We start from the raw sequence: 22,284 nt of genomic DNA on the forward strand, positions 1-22,284 counted from the left end.
AATATTTATAAGCCCAGTGTGGACTGCATGCTGGGGAAAACCTGGCTCCCTGTTGAAGCAGTGCACTCAAGCTGCACCCTGACAGCGGATGCCTGGAATGGTTCCCTAAAACTGGGTCAAGGGGGAGTGGGGCTCCAGTTACCCCCAGAGCGCAGCACCCTGTGTGGGGAGAGTTTAATGGTCATTTCAGCACAAGCTCTGCGTTCAGGAATTATGACCGAAAAGGAATGGGAGCGTTTTAGCACTATACAAACACAACTCGGGTGAACATGAACAACTGTAATGGAGATGCCTTTTTTCCCCTTCTTTTTACTTGTGAGAAATTGAACCTAGAGACAGCTATAAAAGTCTAAACTTTAATTCAAAAAGTTTCACGACAAATGTAGCGCAGGGAAGCGGGATTTGTCAATAGAGACATTTTTGTTTAATTAGATGTGTTGGCAAGTATGTTAGTATAGTACGCTCTGAATAAAACCCTTTTTTTCCATATGAATAGATGAAAATGCAAAAATACAAAATTTTATGTAAACTGTTTTTTTTTATTTTTATTTTGCTCTCTAGGTAGTGTCTTGAAGCACTACATCATGGTAAACAATGTAAATTAGTACAATTCAAAATCTCAAAAGCCATCTGAGTTAAACAGGAGTTATAAAGATGCAGCCAACATTAACCATAAATATTTCAACCACTTCCTTACACGTCCCATTTAATAAAAGCTCACAAATGAGCAACAATCCTCTTAGAGGAAAACAAAACGCTGATGTCGTCTAAGCGACAGCACACACGCTCATACCCACCAAAAAAGGAAAAATAACCAAGTATGTTCCCATGGTAATAAAGATGATATACAATTGGGATGATATGCACATAATCTGTCGACTTTCGCAGAGCACTTCCACCTAGCGACCAAATGCAGTTTTTTTGTTGTTTAGTTAAGCACAAGGCTGACCGCAACACCTGAAGAATCGCTCAGATCTTCATTCATAATATGCAAGGTTCACATTCTCCCAAAATGCAGCAGGGCACCAGACGCAGAGTACACACTAGGGCTCTGTCTAAAACAATCCCTAGCTCATTCACCCTTTACACAAAGATCTGAAAGGGCTGGATAGGTATAAGCAATATGGTAGCTCCATCTTGCCCTCTCAAAGACTTTGGATTTTTTTTACCATCTTGCTTATTCCTATCAAGTCCTCCCAGATGTACACACACATCAGGAATAGGAGCTATAGTGGTTTCTGGGCTGGGCCTAAAACACCACTTCACTCTCCTGTCTGCCTGACACTGAAGTCCTAGAAGCCTCTTAAACAAGCCTCTTAGCCAATGACTTTTGACACATACTGTATGCCCTTTTGCACAAACATTCCTCAGATTGAGATATATATATGTGTGTGTGTGTGTGTGTGTGTGTGTGTGTGTGTGTGTGTAATATATATATATATACACATACACACACATATACATATATATATATACACACACATATATATATACATATATATATATATACACACACATATACACATACATATATATATATATATATATATATATATATATATATATATATATATATATATATATATATATATATATATATATACACACATATATATATATATATATACACACACACAAATATATGGGAAGTAAGGAATAATAATAATAATAAAAAAATAGGTAGGAAAACAAAATGTCAAATTCTTATGACTTCATGCAGCTCTGGGATGGGGATGGACCAAACAAACATACATTTGGATTAGAGTAACAGTTCAGAAAAGATATCACACAAACAATCTCCATATAAAAAACACACTGTAAAAAGGGCCACAGGGTGACACGGTGTCATTTAAATATTGGCATTGTTTTGGTCGACAAATCTCCGTTCTGTTGAGGGAGGGGGCCTCCTGCAACACACCTGCCTCTATTTGTTAGGGTTCATTTTGTGTTTGTTGTTTTTCTTTGTTTCAATGCCTGTACAGTTTGGTTCGGTGCTCAGTCGCACATCTCCTCTGGGATTTCGTGGGGGTTGAGGATACCCGGCACCGACATCTGCAGCTTGTGTTTCTCCTCCTGCGCCTGACGCAGTGATGACTCCCGCTCCTCCAGGAACAGATCTGTGGTGTCCTCACCTGCAAACTCCTACGGAAAGTATGTGGTTGGGAGGAAGGGTGTATCAGTGTACTGTGCATGAGAGAGAGAGAGAGAGAGACCCCTGGCCCTGCACTTTAACAATTATTTATAGAAACGATGCCTCAGCATCCAACCATCCAGCTTGGTTGGGATTGCTCACTAAGGACAGGAGAAGTTGTGGAAAAAACTTCTATCCATCTATCACTTGCCATAAATGTAGGCTAATTGTGTTGCTTGATTGGGGGGAAACATTGAGTTACCTTCACTTAGTCATTTGATAACTATTTTGTTTAGAAAGGGGACCCATTCATTAAAACATGTCTAAACACTGGTATGCCTACTTTAATTGTTAGGTAACTATAAGTTACTTATAGGCACTATAATCCACTTCTGAATTTCAATGTTGTGATGTCATCAAAGGTGGTCTTAAAAGGGACTCTCACCTTAATCTGGACCAGGAAGTCTCTAAGGTGCTCCTTGAAGGCAGGAATATCCTGGTTTAAGCTGAACAGCCCTGTTACAAACACCTTCACTTGGGCACTGAAGGAAGGGAAAAATAACATATGAGACAATGTACTATTGGCTGGCATAAACACAAGACTGTAAATACACAAAGATACTCAAAACCTAAGTTAGGAAAAAGGGAATGTAAAACTCACTCCTGTAAGTGGGGGAAGGCTGTTTTGAGCAGGTTGGCCACATACTCCTGGATGAAGACCTGGTTGTTGACAGGGCTGGAGGGGTTGAGTGCTGTGTTGATCTTGCCCTCCTCCACCAGGTTGAACATGTAGGCCAAGATGGATGCATGCATGGTCAGGCCTGGAAGACACATGGAACCATATGGAGTAATGAAAAAGAGACATGGCAGATGGCAGAAACCCAATGACACTGGCTTAAGTTACATAAACACTGTGTTTTCATTACTCTGTGCAGCCCAGAGGCTAAAATGTTGTGTTGCTTTGGTAATTTAAAAACACCAATATAGGTTGTGCAGTACATGGGAGGATCAGTGGACTTGTCAAGGGGAGTTGGCAAATTCAAACACATAAGATGTTGATGTTTAATAATTATCAATAGGCGAAAATAAAAACTTATTTGATCATACTAGGCAGCAGTTGTTGCCTGTCGGGAATAATCCCTCATACCACCAGTACATCCTCTGTTAATACGTGGAAGTAGACCTGGTGTATATTCTTGCATTACAAAATTCTGTGAGATATATTCCCTAAAACATTGGATGACCAATGCATAAATCGAATCCCTCTGCTCTCTGTGGCAATTACTAATTAAATCATGGAACCGTGCATGATTTTGATAGGGTATAAAATCAAATAGAATATCTTAAACATTGTATACTGTACAGAATAGAGGACAATATGCATACCTACTTCATCGAAAATAAGTTTTGGAGACAAACTAAATAAGTATATAATAACATAATTATGGTTATGGCTGGTGGTTGTGAGATAAGAGAATTGCCTATTTATTTAGCTGATGCAAATGATAAAAACATGAGAAAAGTCACAACAGGTTCATTAAACCGTTTGGAGACGCACAGCAGGTTGAATTTGGCGCGCCACTGTAGGCTTGTTGGGTCCTTAGATTAGGATATCAGACAATTCAGCTTGTTCTTACATTTGTTGCCTACAATTGATACTATGGTCATTTTATTTGTCAAATGATTATCCATTATAATATTATCCATTATAATATTTTCAGTGTAATCCTGAGGACAATGAACATCATCATGTCATAATCAATTATTCCCACCCACTCATTGCCGGAGACCTGCCTTCTGCCTCTATGCTAACTGAAACTGAAACAAAATGACCAATTAAGCGGCCATGCCCACTAAAACGTAGTGTGGCACAGTGCTCTTTAGCGGAAGCAAATTGGAGCCCCCAGTGTGTGTGTGTGTGTGTGTGTGTACACGCTCACCAGCAGTGTGTGATGTGTCTGTAACTACAGAGAAGATGTGCTGCAGGATGTCACAAAAGTAGGTCTGGTAGAAGCTCTGGGCTGCTGCCTCCTCCTGGCCCACGTTCTGGAGCAGAGTGTACAGGATCTGCAGACCTGGGAGGCAATACACAAAACATACACTTATTAAAGAGGGACTGTACTGGCTGATCTGGAGTCCCAAACAACACATACAGTACATATGACAAAATGTTGGTTTAACTTAGCCTCACCCGTGTCAGCCACATTCCGCATGGTGTGTTTAAAGGCCCAGATGATGGAATCCAGCACCAGTTTAAACTGGGCGGGTGGGATGGCCAGGAATGCTGGAAAGCAGTGGGAGTTGACGGCCTGCAGCAGGTAAAAGAAGTGCGTCCTGTGCTCCGGGTACTCCTCAAAGTCCTGGAAACCATAAAGGACAGGCAAGGGGACATACTGTACAGATGAGACCCAGGTACATAGCAACAGACTTTGTTTGTAACATTTTATACCCCAAATCATCACATTTGGAGACCATCCCTCACAATGTTATATGATTGGCACTCCTCACTCTGTAACTTTATTTTCTAACTTTTAAACAGCCCACCCAAAACAGGCTGCTTCAATCACCAATCAAAGCTGTCAACTAGATTCTCAAATGGGCCTGTTCTGGGGGGTTAAATGTTAAAGAATGTTCAAATACACAAATGTTATATCGTCTCTAATGTGGAATAGGGAGTCATGACTGTTCTATGCATTCCATTTCTATATGCAACGTTGTGAACATTTTGCCTAACTGAACACATCCCTGGCAAGGTTAAGGTGACAAAGGTGACATGTTAGCAACAACGTTTTCGGAAAACTCATCCCATGTTAAGGGTTTACAATCATACTCACTTTATTGATCATGTTGAGGGTGCATTCGAAAACAGCATCAAAGATCTGGGGGATCTCCCCAGTGATGTGGCCGCCCAGCTTATTGACGATGGTCGCCATGGTGCTAAGGACCTCAGGTTCTCTGGCAGCAGGGACGTTTCGCTGGTAGTCGATCAGAACCGCATCCAACAGTGGCGGAACAAAGTTCTCTCCCACCTAGAATGCCCCGGAAAACCGCATTGGATTAACAGATCAACATGGACAATTGAAGAGCATTCCCAACAGGTTATTTTAGGACAGGCTTTGTGGGTTGATTAGTGTATAAACTTGGTTGACAATGTAGTAATACCACCTTCGATTTGGGATTATAATAGGATAAACCCATTGCACTGAGCTCATAAATTAGTTACAGGCCTATGCTTCAAAAATCAATGAGCTGGTTTCCCAGACACAGATTAAACCCACTCACAGATTAAGTCTACTAAAAGCATCTGCAATGGAGATATTCCATTGCAGGAGTTCCTCAGTCCAGGACTTGGACTGTCTGGAAAACTATGCTAATGGCAATATCATTCATTAAATATTCCATTTCAATAGCAGGAAATCATACAGATGATTTGTATGACTAAGACAATAGTGCTGAAGACAATGGTGCCTTGTATCACTACCGAAAATCATAGCATAGCTTGGCATTGTGTGTGACCGTTCAAGCGTGGTTTCCTGCTTGATCTAAAAATAACATTTTGACAGGTAGATTTTCATTGAAACACCACAGTGTCTTTCATTTGGATGTTTGGAGTAAAAATATCTGTGTACAGCTTCTCACCATCTGCGGATCGTTTGATCGGCTAACCCAGCCTGATATCAGTTTCAGCGTCTCGCGTTTCACTGTCCTCATACTCCTTATCAAGGGCTGTTTTGTTACCATCTCTCCTATGACAGAGACAAAGCCAAGAGATGCATGAGACAGACACACAAACACTAGGACTGTCACACTGTATTACTCTCTGCAGCGTGGAGGACAAATACAGCCAAAATATTGTGAATAATATAATAATAACAAAATAATAAAAAAACTAAACAGGTGCCAGGTGTTGGAACACATTTTTGGGGAAAATGTGACAGCCATAACACACACACAAACACTTCAGTCTGACAGTGCTGTATATATACACACACACACCGTTGGTCTGAATGGCAGCTGAGATGTTTTCGCTCAGACATTTATAGACGTTGAGCATGTCCAGGTAGATGCGGCCCAGCTGGATGACGAAGGGGTGGCCCACGGCCTTGCAGGCTCTCACATTGGTCTTTAGGATGCTTCCCAGCTGCTTCACAGTTTCCGGGTCCTTTAGGATGTCCACATTCTGTCATGATGGGGATGGGTACATTAGTACATTTATTATCAGACTGCAATGTGAACAGATCAGTTTAAAGAACAGTCCTTTGATTTAAATAGGCTTCTAAATGGATGATGCCAGAGCAAATCGAAGCAGAGGTTCCTTTTTATACTTTGCTAAATCAGACACTTTAATATCAGATCCAACTAATTCAATGCGACATGTAAAATGCATACAGAGGAGCTATACATCGAATCATGGAACATCATATTTTCATGCCAGTGTACAGACTGGGCTTGCAAAATTAAACATTTTCAAGCAATTCAGCTGTTCAAGGCTAAACGACATGCATAGCCTGGTTGCCATATCAGCCTATGCTTTAATAAAGAAATATGCATATCCATATCAACATATGATATCCAACTAGAGCCCAACTGATACTAGATTTTTGGGTACGATATCAATTTAGGGTGGGGCAACATACACAGATAAATCTGCCGATATTTTTTTAAATTATTTTTTACACAGTTCCTGTTTAGCACAGTTTTCATAAGTAAACAATGGCAAAAATACGCTCTTAATGCTGATTAGGCAAAATTCTGTATCTCAATAATAATGATCTACGTTGATAAATAGAGCAACATTTATTTATTTTGTGTGCACAGTTACTTGTAGTATGCCAAATGAGAATTTCACATGTTCAGTGCACTGCATATTGATATCAGTGATTTGTTGTTCAATCTAGTTTGTTATGACAGTTTGATCATCCACAATAATCTGTGTTATACTCAGTATATTTCATTTACAAAAACATACAAAAATGCACTGTAGAAAGCATTCTTAAAACATAAGTTGCCAACCCCTGTAATTTCCAGTAATGGTTTATCCCAGACCTCCCCTTCTCCAAGACTTTATCAGTGGTACACTCCACTCTTTTCACGAAAGTAAACACAACTGCGTCGTGCAGTCCATGCTGATACCGTTTACAGGAACTATGCACCGAAGCTGCAATTCATGGATACAAGCTAGCCATATTAACTGGTGAAATAAATGATAAATGGTCACGAATATCTTTGTATAAGACTCCTTATGCCGAATAACGTTCTTGTTCAGTTAATATCCTTTTAGTTAGCAACTGTGCTAACTGACTGTAGTCCAAAGAGCTAACGTTACTTTGCTAAATTCAGCCACTTCAGTAGGCTCTCCAGTAAGAGCAAACGCCAATAAACAAGTTTATTCATTCATTAAAATCCATATATGTCTATAATTTGAAGTGAAATAAACAAACAAAAAACAATTACACAGATTTTCTATAATTTTGGGATGTCAGGCTGACGGACATCGGTGCATTATAGGAGGAATATGCGCTATTGTGACATTATTACTTAATACAGACATTTCTGTATATAATATCGGCGCTATAATATGTTGGTGCTCCGATATATCTGTCGGGCTCTATATCCAACATAAAACATAGCTGGTCCTGTCTCACCTTGGTGGCCTGTTGAATGATGCTGTCCCACACTTGGTTAGGTAGCAGCATGTACTTCTCTATCAGGTGCTCCTGAACCGCCTGGTCCGTCTGAGCCCCAATCATGTAACCTACCGCCTCGTAAAACGTGTGAACCTGGAGACACAGACACAGACATGCACAAACATACACACACAAAATCAGCAAAGAGAGGACAAATGTTAGCACAATAACTAAGCTAGGAATCATGGCCATAGACACTGAAAGACAGACAATTTTTGCTAGCAAGTCTTTGAAAGTAGTCGCTACTTGCAACAGGTGTGTTGGTCAAAAGCCTGCCAACCTAAAAGCTACCCAGGACAGCTGGTAAAGAGCCAGCCTACTTTAGTCGATCTGTATCTAGGCTGAAGCTGACCTGTTGGGGTTGGAGGTCACAGATGATGGTATTGATGTTGTTGAGAATCTCATCAATGAAGGGCATCACCTCGCCCACCTGCACCTGGACAAAGTGTCGCCTGCACTTCTGAGCAATCTTGATGAAGGTGTCACACGCCATGTCCTGTACACCATCATGGGTCTCTTGAGGAGGGAGAGAATAAGAAAGAGAAAAACAGACTGTGAGACAGCACAAACACACAATCAAACCACCAATACCCTCTCTCTCACTAACTCACACACTGACGACCACACACAGTGGTTTCCTCACCGTGCATGAATTCAAATAGCTTGTTGACCACGGTTTTGAGGAACTTCCAGTGGGCTCTGAGAAAACGAGGGTACTGGCCCACAATGTACATGATGTTGGAGGCTATGATAGCCTTGTTGTCCTTCCCTCTCTTCTGTTCACACAGCCCCAGTAGATCCTATGAAACACACGTGGGCATGTCAGAAGGATGGTACACACACACACACACACACACACACACACACACGGTCCACAAAGCAGTCCAATTTTCCCACGACTCGAGCAGTGTTGGGTCTAATTGTTATTTGTATTACTCTCGTTTTTTAAATTGCTTTATAGATATATTTTACAATGAAAAACACAATAGAAATTTAAGTTATTATTAAATGCAGTGTTATTGTCAAATGCATAGTACAATAAAATGCAAACTCTGTTAAGCACACACCAAATACTAAGTAGCCTATTTGACATTAACCCAGGTCTGAAATTGAGCCACACTAAATCCTATTCAATCTTCATTGAGCCCTATATACCCATCCCCATCTTCCCTACCTTGATAACAGTGACGAGGAACCTCTTCTCGTCCTCCTCGTGCATGGCTCCACTAATAGATCCTATAGCCCAGCACAGCGTGTTGAGGTTCTTCCATGACCACTCTGTCCCGTTGACCTGGTTATGCAGCTTCTCTGTCATGATTCGTTCTGTGTCTGCATAGTCCAGATGGGTCAGGTACACTGGAAAATTGAGGGTTAGGGTAGAGGTCAATTAAATACTGTACATCCTCCATTGTTGTGATTGGGAATATCTCATAACCACCCCACCACAACACATCCAAAGAGAGAAGGATGCAATGAAGAAGAGATTCAGGCAAAATACAGTAAACACACACCGAGAGTCTCTCTCATGTTCTTGTAGAGGTTGATGGAATCTGTGTCCTTCATGAACTCTCTGACCACTTCCCCCTGGTCGTTCTCTACCACCAGGACCTCCTCTGGCTTGGCCATCCGACTCACCATCAGCATACGCACCTGTTACAGGGGATTACAAATTGTCAACACACACGGCATGTGGCAACACACACATACGCGGACTACATGGCAACACCAACACACACACACACACAAACCCTGATCACTTGACCGCCCACACCTGCACCCGCACACACAGTGTGCTCCGTAGGCTACGTGTTAACTGTATTAAAAGAAGGTCCATGGATACGATGTCATCGTGACCCAGGTGCGTATCCCTACACTGCAATCTGTGTTAAGAGGAGGCCTTACTGTATGCTCCGTAGCATGGTGACACCGTTTAACGATGTCACCATGACCAAGTGCGTTTCTCCACACTGCAACCTGTACTAAGTGGGAGCCACTTAGTACAGGTTGCAGTGTGGAGAAACACACTTGGTCATGGTGACATCGTATCCATGGAGTTTTCAAAGTGGAATTCCATCAAATAAAGAATCATCCAAGCATCCATGTCATCTGATGCATCTGTCTATTTTGCTGTCTCATGTAATGCTTTGTGGTTTTTGTATTGATGTATAATGTCATGCTTTTACCCTGCCTGGGGACTACATTGTCCCTAGGACTACATTGATCTGCAAACTGAAATGTTGATCACTTTTAATGTGCACTATTCCTGTCAACAAAATTGTTAAATGAATTAATAAATAAATGCCTGACAGGTAGAGTTGTATATTGTGTGCAAGCAATTTTTCACACACTGACACTACAGCCATGCATGTATAGGCTACATGGGCCTTTCCTCACCTTGGAGAGCACGGGCAGGTAGAGCTGTCTGCGGGGCGGAACGTCAAAGTGCTGGCTGCCTGAGAGCAGGGGGGAGGTGGAGGTGGAGAAGGGGCTCTCTCTGTAGAGTTCGGCTGCCAGGTGGTTCCAGTACTCCAGGCAGATCTTGAAGATCTCAGTCTCCTCCACCTCTGACACCAGCAGCATGTAGTGCAGGGCCTAGGGGATGGAAAACAAGGACATTTCAGTTAAACACAAAGATGCCAGTGGCCTTGGATGGGAGTTTGACAACGTTCAGATAATGAGAAAAGTAAAGTGTAAACACAGGTATTGGTTATGTGTCACATAAGTGGGTATAAACAATCTTGCGAAAAAATCAGATGATTTTTTTAGGCCTACTGGGTAAACAAAGGTTAGTATCCAGTCCCTGGGGGCGTGGATTGTTCTCACCTCCATAAGGGTCTCTCGGAGGTTCAGTCTCTTCTCAATGAGCTGGCCGTGCTCTTTGAGGAAGGTGCAGAGAAACAGGCTAAGGTTCTGGATGAAGTTCTGCTCATCGTCTTTCCCATTGGAGTAGGCCAGCCGGATGTTGGTATTCAGGGGAAGCATCTAGGGGAGAGATATGGAGAATCCCAGACACCCAAGACATTTGTGTTTAACTAGCCCACAAACAAGTGTGTGAATGTGCGTGGGGGTTTAACTGTGTAGAGGGAAATCATTGCGTGTGTGTGTGTGCCCACCTGTTTGAGCTGACACATAGTGAGGGTGAAGAGAGTGACAAACTGCTCCTCGTACTGGCTGACGCTCACTCCGGCAATCTCTGTCAGGCACTTCAGTGTCACGTTGCGGAACATTGGCACGTTCAGGAACTAAAGGAACGCCAAGGGAAATGGGTATATCCATGGAACAATGACCAAGAACAGTCAAGTACATCAGTATAGTCTGTATAGTTTTTTTTCCATCACAGGTCAGTATGGGGGTTACATTTCACAAACAAGTCAACATGCCCTGTGCAAATTATGCAAGATCCATAGAATTGAAATATTTCATTATTTATAGCTTTAAGACTTAATGTTACATAAAAAAAAATCACCCACCCATATTTATGCACTGCATACATCTATCATAACAGTCCAAATTGACCCCTCCACTACCCTTGCAAACTTCATACAGATCTAAAAGACTGGATAGGTATACACAATATGGTTATAGCTCAACCTTGCCCTTTGAAAGGCTACCTGCAATTCTTGCTGCATTGGTTATCAATTAAATCCAATCGGATAGAAACAATTGCTGAGGCAGGCAGGGGACCTCTTTGGCAGAGAAACATTAACTGGCGTGTGTATGCGAGTATGTGTATGATGCCTATGGGGGTACCTTGTACACAAGTGTGCTGATGAGTTTGGTTTCAAATATATATCCCAGAGGAATCCAGTTGAGAAATCGCAGGAGGGTCTCCAGAGTGGCATGGACCAGTGGGGCATTCTGAGAGTTTTCCTGGTAACAAAAAATAGTTAATGGCCAACCAAAGACAAGGGGAGATCCATGTAAATGGGTGTGTCTGTTGGTGCAAAACACTGGAAAGGGACTTCACATACCATAACAAACTGGCAGAGCTGGAAAATCTGGGAGAATTCGTTGCACATGCTGAAAGAAAGAGAAATCATAAGCTTGACAAAGAATTCCACAACTCTCAAGGACCATGGGACTCTATATGATGGTGGGCTCAGGGAAAAGCGTGATCGGCGAAGAAATCAAACACATTGTTGGACAGATTACAATAATGCAATGGGTTATTCCGACTAACAGACATTAGTTGGTTCATGTTGCCTGTTCTTACCATTTGCCCTATTCACATCTGAACGTACTACCATAGACTACTGCCCATTGCTAAATGTCCGTCTCTCTTAAAATCAGGTCAGATGATACACTGTTTTTTCTCTCAATGGGTTGCCTCTTAACCAACCAAGTTACTAGTGTATAGGTGCCCAGCTATGTGACATGAAATCCATATGTATTTGTCTTTGGGGTGTGTATGGGGCAGGAGTAGCCCACCTGTCTTTGAGGTGCTTGGCCTTGACCTGGGTCATCTGGCCGCTGGAGAAGTCAAAGACCTCCTCGCTGAGCAGTTTGAGAATGATCATGTTATTCTGGCACAGGCTCTCACTGGTGCGGCTGGCACCCACGATGTCACTGATGAAGGTGGGCCAGTGCTTCGGCCACTCCTGCTTCAGGATCTGAGCGCAGGGGAGGGGAGAGGGGGCAGAACACACAGCCCAATGTAAAGCTTAGGGATACACACATGTACAGGATGCACACGCACACATACACATGTGTAAAGTCAGACTGGGGATAAACCATGGATGATCTGTCCAGAGGACAAAAAACCTAAAACATTCAGGGACTCAGTGGCCGACTTTCCACAGCGGGAAATTGCTTTTTCAATGGTGGTTACTCCAGGCCTATTCGGTGCTTAAAACTTTTAGCCTCTTCTACTCCCCTGGTGCTTATGAGGCCAGACAGGGCTAGGGGCGTGGTTTAGAACAAGGGATATTCTTCTTTAGCTGGCTAGTGAACTTGGTGGGTGGCAAGCATAATCCAAGTGAGCTCACTATAACTACACAATCAAATTGATTTGTCAATCAATAAAACTGTCAAATAAAACTGTCACAAAGTGCTTAAGTTACCAGAACATGTTGGGGAAACTGCACGATATATAGTTCCATATAGTTCGCCACGTTACGAACTGTAGAATGTAAACAAACTTGAGATCATACTACGGGGCCGGACTAGAAAGCCCAGCTGTGGAAATTCAAACAGGCTTGTTCACCAGACTCGAAGCACCGGGCTTTGAGCACTAGCGAGCCGCTATTAAGCCTTGCAACACACTGGGTCTGCTGTCGAAAAGCGTCACCCAAGCAACTCAATTCAGCTTACAGCTAGCTTAAAGGGATAGTTCACCCAAATATATATATATAAAATATAAAATATATATATATAAAAATATGAAAATCACAATTCCTTACCCTAAAAGGAATCTATGGACCATGACAGACTCCAATCTACCCTGTCACTAAAACTTCTTGCCTTAGCTGACAGTTCAAAGCCTTCAGACCATTTACATGACAGACTCTGTTCCATTCACATGACAGTGAATTGAAGTGAACTGGTCAGAACATAAAGGACAACAACACTCCTCACTAGATCGCCACCATAACTGTTTTTAAGTGGGTGAACTATCCCTTTAACACAAACGTTACGTATGGACCACTCCTGCCCTTGGGATGTGAGCAGCAACACACACACACACACACACACACACACACACACACACACACACAATTCAATGATTTCAATTGGGGCACTTAACTTTGAATATTTCTCAATAGACTGAAAATGAGAAGCTTTTTACATCAAAGGTTTTTCCATTTTTTGAATTGTAAATTCAATTCACTTCCTGTGTTCAGATCTAATTGACCCCAACCACCCACACCCCAAAATTCTTACCTGAACAAGGATCATGTTCAGCTTTCCAATGTACACTTTTTCTTTCTGAAATACAAATCAGACAGACAATCATCTAACACAGTCATAAACCTCTTGGATACTTGGATAATGCTGTAAAAATTACAATGTTACAAATGTCATTAATAGTATGTCTCTGCTTGCTTACAGTAATTGTAAATGTAAAGACACAAACTTAATTTAACTAGATCTCTATTGAGGTAAGCTGGCTGTCTTTTGTACTTAACGACATTAATTCAAAACATAGAAACATATGATTTTATCTATCCTTGATCTCCCAAAGTCATAACAGGTACATCATCTAGCATTACTCACCTCAACATTTGTTGCATCTGACGAGGTCTTGATAATAAGACCAACCACATACTTTTTAATTCCTGCAAGCAAGCAAGCAGAAAAAACAAGATAAGTCTCCCATAAAAGAGGCAATGACTCTATACAACCCATCCTTTCACAGAGGGCTGCCTGGAGCAGGCTAATGAGTGACCCTGTAACACTCTGCTTGTAAAAAAGGTGTCCATCTACAAATAACACCACCTTCTGGTCCAGTGCACATAGGTAAACCCTGAAAAGATCTGGCGTTGTGAACAGGCAGTTAGCAGAGTGTTTTCCTCTCTCTGATCCAGTTTGCAGCCATGCATGCTGTGTTCTGTAGCTAGTCTTAACCATGTGTTAAAGCGGCGTGGCTTTGGAGTGGCTATGTGAGTTGTTTTACTGTCTGTGGAACTATTGATTATATACACAAAAGAAGAATACAGTAAAAGGTGCATTAAAGAGGCCGAGGAATTTCTGTTTCATGGACAGGTGTATTGGTAAATGTAACAGCATTCAGTTATTATATCTCTGGTATTTTAGATGGTGGTTAGTACAGAATTGAAAAACCTCAGTGGCAATATCCAGGAGTGCACATCAAGACCATTTGTTATCAGCTCTAGCCTTTCCCTCAAGGCTGCTACTATAGCAACACCATTCTGACCACAGTGAGTGTGTGTGGATATTGTTTGTGCACAGACCCAGCAGCGAGGCACAACTCTAACGTAAGGGGGGAAATGACATGCCCTGCAATGGGTTTGACACTTGAGCAAATGTCAGGCATCTACGGTAAATTGGGAAGTCTTAGGCCAATGAGAAAATAAATTGGAGGGGAGAACATGAACATGACTAACTTGGAAAAATGTGATTACTTCTATTTCTGTTAGGAGTCTTATCAAAAGCACAGCGCTTTCAAACTTTTTGCATGATTCTTTTCCATCTTTCTTTTTTCTATGTTAATTGATTTTCACTAGATCTATTTCCCTGATATACATTGCAGTGAGAGCAGATCTGGGACAGTAAATAGCAGCAAAAAAACAAATCACTTGACTGAAAAGAGGAACGGCAGCCTAAGTAGTAAGGGAGAAAACATGGAATTATACACTTTTGTTGAACATGTTGGTTTATCATATCAACAGGAATTAATAAAACAAAAAAAACCCTGGAAGGTATAAAGTAGAACAAACTTAATTTTGTACGATTTTCAAAATAATTGGCTAATCGCCCATTCTGTACTGCTGTCAGTTTACATACTCTAGACTACAAACCCCAGTCACAGTGGATGGAGCAACCTCGAGGATAAATGGCTTAGTGGCTGCGTGAGTACAGAAAGAGCTTCTATGATTAAGTGGCTCTTCTGTGTCAACAATTGGGGAAACTAATAGATAATCTTCCAAGATGTCCAGCCCTCACCAAGATCTAAAGACCTCTAAACAAACAGGGCAGATAAATACAGAAACCAAGCGTTTGCAAGTTTGCCTTAAGATGCTACAGTAGGTTAAGGTCTTTGAACAGCAGTTTTGGTCTTTCTCTGTGTCTTTCCTCATGTAAAGAAGTGCCAGGGTGCAGAAGACAACCTTTCTGCAGTGGTGAATACAACCCAGCCAAGCAGAAAACAAACCGGCGTGCTTAGCAGGGGATATCACTTAACTTGGCAACCGCACGATGGGCAGTAAAAGGAGAGAGTGTCGCTGCCACAATTAAGGCGTTTCACAGTGTCAAAAGCAATATTCCAAAGGAGGTCTGAATGATTCTGCCCATGGTTTCTCCAACTATGAGCAAGTAAACATGTTCAACATGTCATAACGGTCAACTCACAATCTAAAGGGATATTTTCACCCTTGTTTTCAGTCTTGAGGTGGGATTTATTTGAGCAGGTAGAAGCCGGAGGTGGGGGAGCACGGCTTACCTTCGCACTGATTTCGGGGCAGAATCTTCCATCGCGTTTTGATAACCGTTTCCAGAATCTGCAGAGCATAGTACTGTAATGCATAAGGAGAGAACAGTGTCAGGGGTAGGAGTCACAACATCAACACTGATCAATAACAAGCTGTGCATTGGAGTAACAGATACCAAAACAAAACAATTATTTGCTGTTAATTGTGCCTGCCTGAAATATCTTACTTTTCTTTCAAATGGTTCAATTGGATTGAACCACTTTTCATGCAGATATTAGTATGTAAACATTCATTTGGATTGTCTTTTTTGGTCCCTATGAGCTAACATTTGGCTGAAACCATGTAGAAGTCCTGCTGTTTCTCCCAGTATCACACCAGAAAGCGAAAGACAGGGGAGAAAAGAAAAAGATTAAACTGTCCACTGTCTTTGGCTGCTTGGAGTATAGTACATCTTTGGCTGCTTGGAGTATAGTACATCTTTGGCTGCTTGGAGTATAGTACATCGTAGTAAGAGAATGGTTTCGGTAAAACTGCCATTATGCAAATGTTAGCCTTTAAGGGGTCAAGGCAAGACTCACTTGTGCCTTACTGCCCCTCACTTTCAGGTCAACGCAATTGCAAATAGCCACACCCTGACAAACCTCAGCTACACCAAAAAAAAAAAGAACCAAATGAGTAAAGTCCTGTTTTAACCATAAACTGGTGTCTCTCATAAGGAACAGCAAGACCACCGACAGGTTTTACTTTTTTCCCTATATTATATTCATCCTTGTTTAAAGACAAGCAAGAAAACAAAAAAAATATTTTACAAGTTAGTGTATTCATTATTTGATCTACTGTTATTTGGATTGATAGTGTTTCAACTGTAGGGATCAGCGATTCAAAGGAATTGTGGAAAACAGCCAGTGATTGAACAAATACATGAAATGCAAGTGTTAGTGTCAAAGGTCGCAGGGAGGGGAGATGAATTGCAGAAAATGATTAAAGGTGAACTACCCTGTTTGAGCGTCTAACTGTACAACAATAATGAGTGCCTATCGAACGCTTCAAGGGCCTTTTTGTTACACCTTTAATTTCCACACACAGGACATAGAAACAAAACAAGATCAAAAGAGAACAAAAAAGAGGCAGGGCAACACCTTGCAACCCTTTTTTTTTTTTTTTTATTATTTTTTTTTTTTTTTAAAACCTAATCGCAAGGTTTTGAGGATGTGCAAGAGATCAGAGAGGAAACCAGAGAGGTGGAAACAGGAAGAGACAAGAAAGAGGGAGAGAGCCGTGATCCCTACAGGTGAAATAACAGTCTCCTCTACGATGGAACCTACTGACTGCAGTCTGCACCCTCCCTCTGCCCAATGAAACAGATGTAATAGAAACGGATGAACAGAATTCAGTCAAAGGGAATCAAAAGGGTAGACCTTGTGGAGGCCTGCCGTCAAAGCCTAGCTGTGTCAAGATGCACAGGATGACACACCCCTTTTCTTCCTATTACAAGCAATCAACATAATGGAACATTATGATTAATATCAAAGAGTCACAACTTGAATTCATTCAATTTCTTGACAAAATAAAAATCAGTAAAAATGATCAATTATGAACAAAGCCAAACGTTCACAAGTGCTTTTTAATTTATGCACTGTTATTTTTTTAATAAATGAAAAAGGTGAATGCAGAATTTAGACAAATTCAAGAGGTGTTTACCTTTTCTGTTTCCTTTCTTTCTTTTCCTCTAATGCGATCATTATGGGCAAATTACGAATTTGAAACTACAAATACTGTTGATAAATCAACTCAGACATTAGTAATGAATGTCAGTGTTAAGAGCAATTTTACAGGCAAGCAAAATAGGAAAAAGCACACGTTACCATCACTTTGAGGAAGTCTTTAATACAAGCACTAAGTACATAGGCCTAGATCTATACTCTCCATGATGGCACAAATACTGTACTGGTTAAGATAACATTCCATTTGCCTATATAAATTGACCAAATTAATGTTACCTTATATTTGTTTTGCCAATAAACTAGAAGGCATGTCTGTCACTGTCAAGTTGGCATGGTCTGACGCATAAGAGGTTTTCAGTGTGTAGTCTGCTTGCTATCTAAGTTGTGCAAGTGCAGGGGAGAGCATTACTGAGCACTGTAAGCACCATAGTAAGGCATTTTACTGCAGAGACGATGGAGAGGCATGCAGACTCAAACTGAAGACTGTTCAGTTGAGAGATGCCCCAGTAGTGTGAGAGTCTAAAGAGCAGGAGGGTAACATGCCTACATCAGTGTTATAATGCCATAACAACACCAGCAAAGTGACAAAAAACACATTTATTTAACAAATCGGGTCATTTGGGGCATAGGGAGATCAACAGGGTTCAGTAGACACAATGATGGCCTGGCCTATAGTGTTTATGCATGTTATCAAACCATGTTTTAAAGTTCTGAAAAGAAGCACTTCTTACAGAGATACAGAGATTAAGTCCCTCCACTAGTGTGCCTAGGATCTTGCTTACTTTGGTGTTCATGTTCTGGGAGAACTCCAGGATGGTGTCCACTCTCGTCCAAGCATCCGGGTGCTCTTTCAAATGGGTCAGTACCTCTTGCGCCATTCTTTGCTAAAATGCAGGAATACATGAAACAAGGTTTAAGAAAAAAACATAAACAATACACGTCTCCTTGGACCCACAGTGAAAAAATGGCAAATGCTTCTAACAGAACGCCTATAAACATCTTCAGTCTATTTATGTTTAACGACATAAATTACAAACTGTAAAAAAGAACTGTAAATGTGTCAACATATCAGGCAATGTTCTGTGATTGACTAACCCCCTTTGCTGTTTTATTCAACACAGCACTAAGGTGCGACCTCATCATGGACATTAATAGGCACTTACTTAGCCCTACTGATGTTAATTATTCATCACAACAAAATTGTACAATCTGAAGAGCATCAATCTCATACAATATCTCCAACCACCTGATACTGCATTTCGTTGTCTCTGTACTTGTACTCTGCACAATGACAATAAAGTTGAATCTAATCTAATCTAATCTACCATCTAGCTACTGAGGCAGCTGCTGGGGCCACTTACCTGTGGTCCCACCCCATGGTACAGACAGTTCACCACGTTATCCAGCAGGTTAATATCCAGTTTCTGGCTGAAGTCCAGCAGCTGCTGCGCTGCATGGTCTGCTAATATTGTCATAATTGCTGGCATAGAGCTCTGCAAGGACAGGGAGGGGGGTTATGAGGTCAGAGAAAACATTCAACGAGCAAAGTCATGTGAATTTAGCATTTGGGCTCACAATTCCAAACAGCTGACCAACTACAACCTTTCCCTCTCCCCTCCCCTCCGTCCACCCGTAAAAAAGCATTGCATGAACTGTTTCCAACTAGCTAGTTATATCACAGGTTATATTGATCAATTCACAAGCATCACAAACTGTTCAATGCTATAAATAAGCAATTAAAAACAATCTGGTGTGGAAATAAAGCCTATATGTCAGATAAGATTAATCAAAATATGAATGAATCATTTTACAGTCAAATGTTATCAATAAAGAAAACAATGTTGCTCTTGTCATATTGTTTGGTTTAATGACGGTTTAAACATGATTACACCAAGCGCAAGCAAGCTAACATTAACTACAATTCGTTGATAGTTTTTAAGCTGATGTTGCTCTCCTGTTGGGTGGACAAGCCTAAAAGTACTAAATACAATGTAGCGCCCCTCCTTGTGTGAATTGGTGACAATTATTCAAACGTATGTTTTGTGGATTAATGGGAGAGAGAATAAAAGCGAATGGTCCATATGAGAAACTTGTTGCTCATGAGGGGCTGCAAGTATGTACCAAATTTCCAGACAGTAGCTCAAACGGGACAGCAGATATGCTTATTCAAAGTTTGGAATTTCAGTTGTTACTATAGCATCCCCTTGGGCCAATCAGAGTAATTTCGGAATTTAATTTGTTTACTATAGCACGCCCCTTGAGGCAGAGTAATTTTGTAAATGCCGGATCATGGCAAGACGCATCATTCACCCAAGTTTTCTCAAAGTTGTCCCTGTGGTGTCAGACCTATCGCGTGTGACATACGAACGGATGGACAGACAGTCCCCTCCAAGATTTTATCATGGGGGACAAAAGTAGCCAGGAAGCCTAAAATGTTTGATGATACTGGTAAAGAACTCCGCCCACCCAGACGAGAACGACGTACAAATCGAGTGGGCCAAAGATGACGTCACATTGTTTACATCTGCAACTCACAGCTAAGTTTCTTGAGTGGACTTGGCAGTAAGCGGTGAATAACATTAACAACCGAAACATTAACAAATAACTCTTATTGACTGATTCTTTATACTGCCTTGGTTGGATTTAATGCACAAAGTTGCTTGTTACTGAATGGAAGGGCTATAAATAAAGTCAAGAAATGACAATCAAGGAGACGACTAGGGCATGACTTGCATGGCTACTACGCTAGCAAAGCAGATCATGATTATCATGAAGAAAAAATAATGATTTCAAGATTGACTAGCAGGTGTGTTAGATTACAGCTCACCTTGCACTCGCTAATTGAACTAGCTCAGTAGCTAACAAATAACATGGAAAGCATGAGCGACATGCCTGAACCAGACTCGTCGTGGTACCTGCCTGGTGGTGGTTCATGATGGGAAACACAGATCATGGCTAACCAAAAAAATGGGGTAATAATCCTTCAAGACACGACTTGTTAGACGCGGCTCCTTGTCTTTTTCACGGACTCCAGCCCACATCCCTGTCCTCCTCTCCTTACCCCCCTGTATATGCTGCTGCAACAACACAGCTGAGTTAGCTGACAAGAACAATATCATGTTTCGTCTTTAACTTGACGGGTTCTAGCTAGTTAGTGAGTTAACATGTAGCTAGACAGCTCAGTAGTTCATCAGTAGTTCGAACATCCGTTTTGTAGCTGTAGCTTTATTAGCTGTACTAGCCATGCATGTGTCGCTATGTTAGCGTTGACAGACTGTCGATGTTGTTGGTCCCCCAGACATATGTAGCTAGCTCGATCTGCTAGCATCACCCAGTCTACCAGACACGCACCAACCCCTCCCACTCACTGCTGCTGGACTGGCACCTAACGGTCTTTAGACTGGCTGGCTAGCTAGAAAAGGGCATAGCTCGCGTCAGTTGATAGTCAACTTTAGGTAGCGATAGAGATGGCAAGAAACTCAAATTAATGTGAATAGTAAGCTAGCAAGTTTCTTTAACAGTGTGGCTTCTTCTTAATATTGCAGTTATCTAACTCACTGCCCACCAAACTAGAGCATGAGCACGAGCACGAATCATCACCCTGCAACAAATTACATCCGCTGCCACTACGGACGCTGATGGAGCCATACCTTTTTTTGGCTCCACGCTTTATCGCACTACGGACACCCAACCCAACAGAGTTTTGTCACACAGTAGCAGCAGCACGGCAGCATCATCCCCTGTATCATTGACAATCCTTCCAAAAAGTGTAGCTACCACCACAGTATACCGTTATACTCATCTACTGACATGTGTTTTCCTTTGGATTTTTAATCCCAAAAGTAAATTAAAGTATCAAACAGTTATTTTTCCTCTCTTTCAACTATGAACACAAGTGAAATGCTATGGCTTGGGCTACTTTGCAACCCAGAGTTACCTACCAAAAGTCCAAGCCTCCGACTGAAAGTAGAGTGGCTTTTTGCCGGAGAAGCTATGAGGATTATATTCAAGTAGTGAGAAATAGGCTATCTGAAAAGCTGGATCCAATTCCACTATATATTGATGGCTGATAAGGACCACTGATGTGGATTCCGCAACTGCAATCACGGCACGCTAAATAATATGTTACTCCGATTCATTTTACGAAATAAAATAAACCTTGATTTACAAATAAATGATTTACTTAAATAATTTTGCAGCGGGTTGGTTTGAGAGATTGTATGCCTGCGCCTCTTCTCCTCTCTCAAGCAACTAACTCATAACCGGTTGAAACCGGTTCAGACTGGGAGATTCCATCTCGGTTTAGTTTTCAGCCGATGGCGCCGCGTAAAGTTTGGACTGAGGTAACGCCCACTTTTCACTCCGATTGGTTATATTTTTATTACGGAACTGATTGGTTATACCCTATTGAACAACTCAGCTGTCAATTTACTTCAATTTGCACAGGCGCCCACGCGACTGCTCCGCCCGTAGTCCGAAAAAGAAGGAGGACTCAACAGAATGGACTTTTCGATGCCTCCAACCTGAGCAGCACTGGCATGTAGTCCTGTCATACTGTTGCTCATGTGTGCATGTCTGACACAGTATCTCGACTACAGTATTGGCTCCATAGACATGATTGACATTAATGACAT

The 22,284-nt window shown here is 41.5% G+C and overlaps 1 protein-coding gene across 3 annotated transcripts; it reads right to left on the reverse strand.

Annotated features, from left to right (window-relative positions):
- Positions 1 to 1,634: 1,634 nt before the first annotated feature.
- Positions 1,635 to 21,909, reverse strand: xpo1b (exportin 1 b). 3 transcript variants are annotated; one of them, XM_083695293.1, is made up of 25 exons: positions 21,592 to 21,909; positions 19,012 to 19,143; positions 18,433 to 18,534; positions 15,938 to 16,010; positions 14,032 to 14,093; positions 13,699 to 13,743; positions 12,247 to 12,428; positions 11,790 to 11,838; positions 11,569 to 11,688; positions 10,932 to 11,060; positions 10,642 to 10,800; positions 10,213 to 10,410; positions 9,330 to 9,468; positions 8,993 to 9,174; positions 8,462 to 8,618; positions 8,171 to 8,334; positions 7,777 to 7,911; positions 6,128 to 6,311; positions 5,771 to 5,877; positions 4,966 to 5,160; positions 4,323 to 4,491; positions 4,072 to 4,206; positions 2,793 to 2,952; positions 2,577 to 2,673; positions 1,635 to 2,142 (listed from the first exon to the last, which is right to left on the reverse strand). In XM_083695293.1, the coding sequence occupies exons 2-25, from the start codon at positions 19,135 to 19,137 to the stop codon at positions 1,996 to 1,998; spliced, it is 3,216 nt and encodes a 1,071-aa protein (XP_083551419.1). In that variant the 5' UTR covers positions 19,138 to 19,143; positions 21,592 to 21,909; the 3' UTR covers positions 1,635 to 1,995. The 3 variants fall into 3 exon arrangements, with proteins under 3 accessions (XP_083551419.1, XP_083551420.1, XP_083551421.1); XM_083695294.1 differs by lacking the exons at positions 19,012 to 19,143; positions 21,592 to 21,909 and adding exons at positions 17,345 to 17,411; positions 17,628 to 17,701; XM_083695295.1 differs by lacking the exons at positions 18,433 to 18,534; positions 19,012 to 19,143; positions 21,592 to 21,909 and adding exons at positions 17,345 to 17,411; positions 17,628 to 17,842.
- Positions 21,910 to 22,284: the final 375 nt, after the last annotated feature.

The sequence above is a fragment of the Argentina silus genome (assembly GCF_951799395.1).
Source record: "Argentina silus genome assembly, chromosome: X".
Classification (NCBI taxonomy): Eukaryota; Metazoa; Chordata; class Actinopteri; order Argentiniformes; family Argentinidae; genus Argentina; species Argentina silus.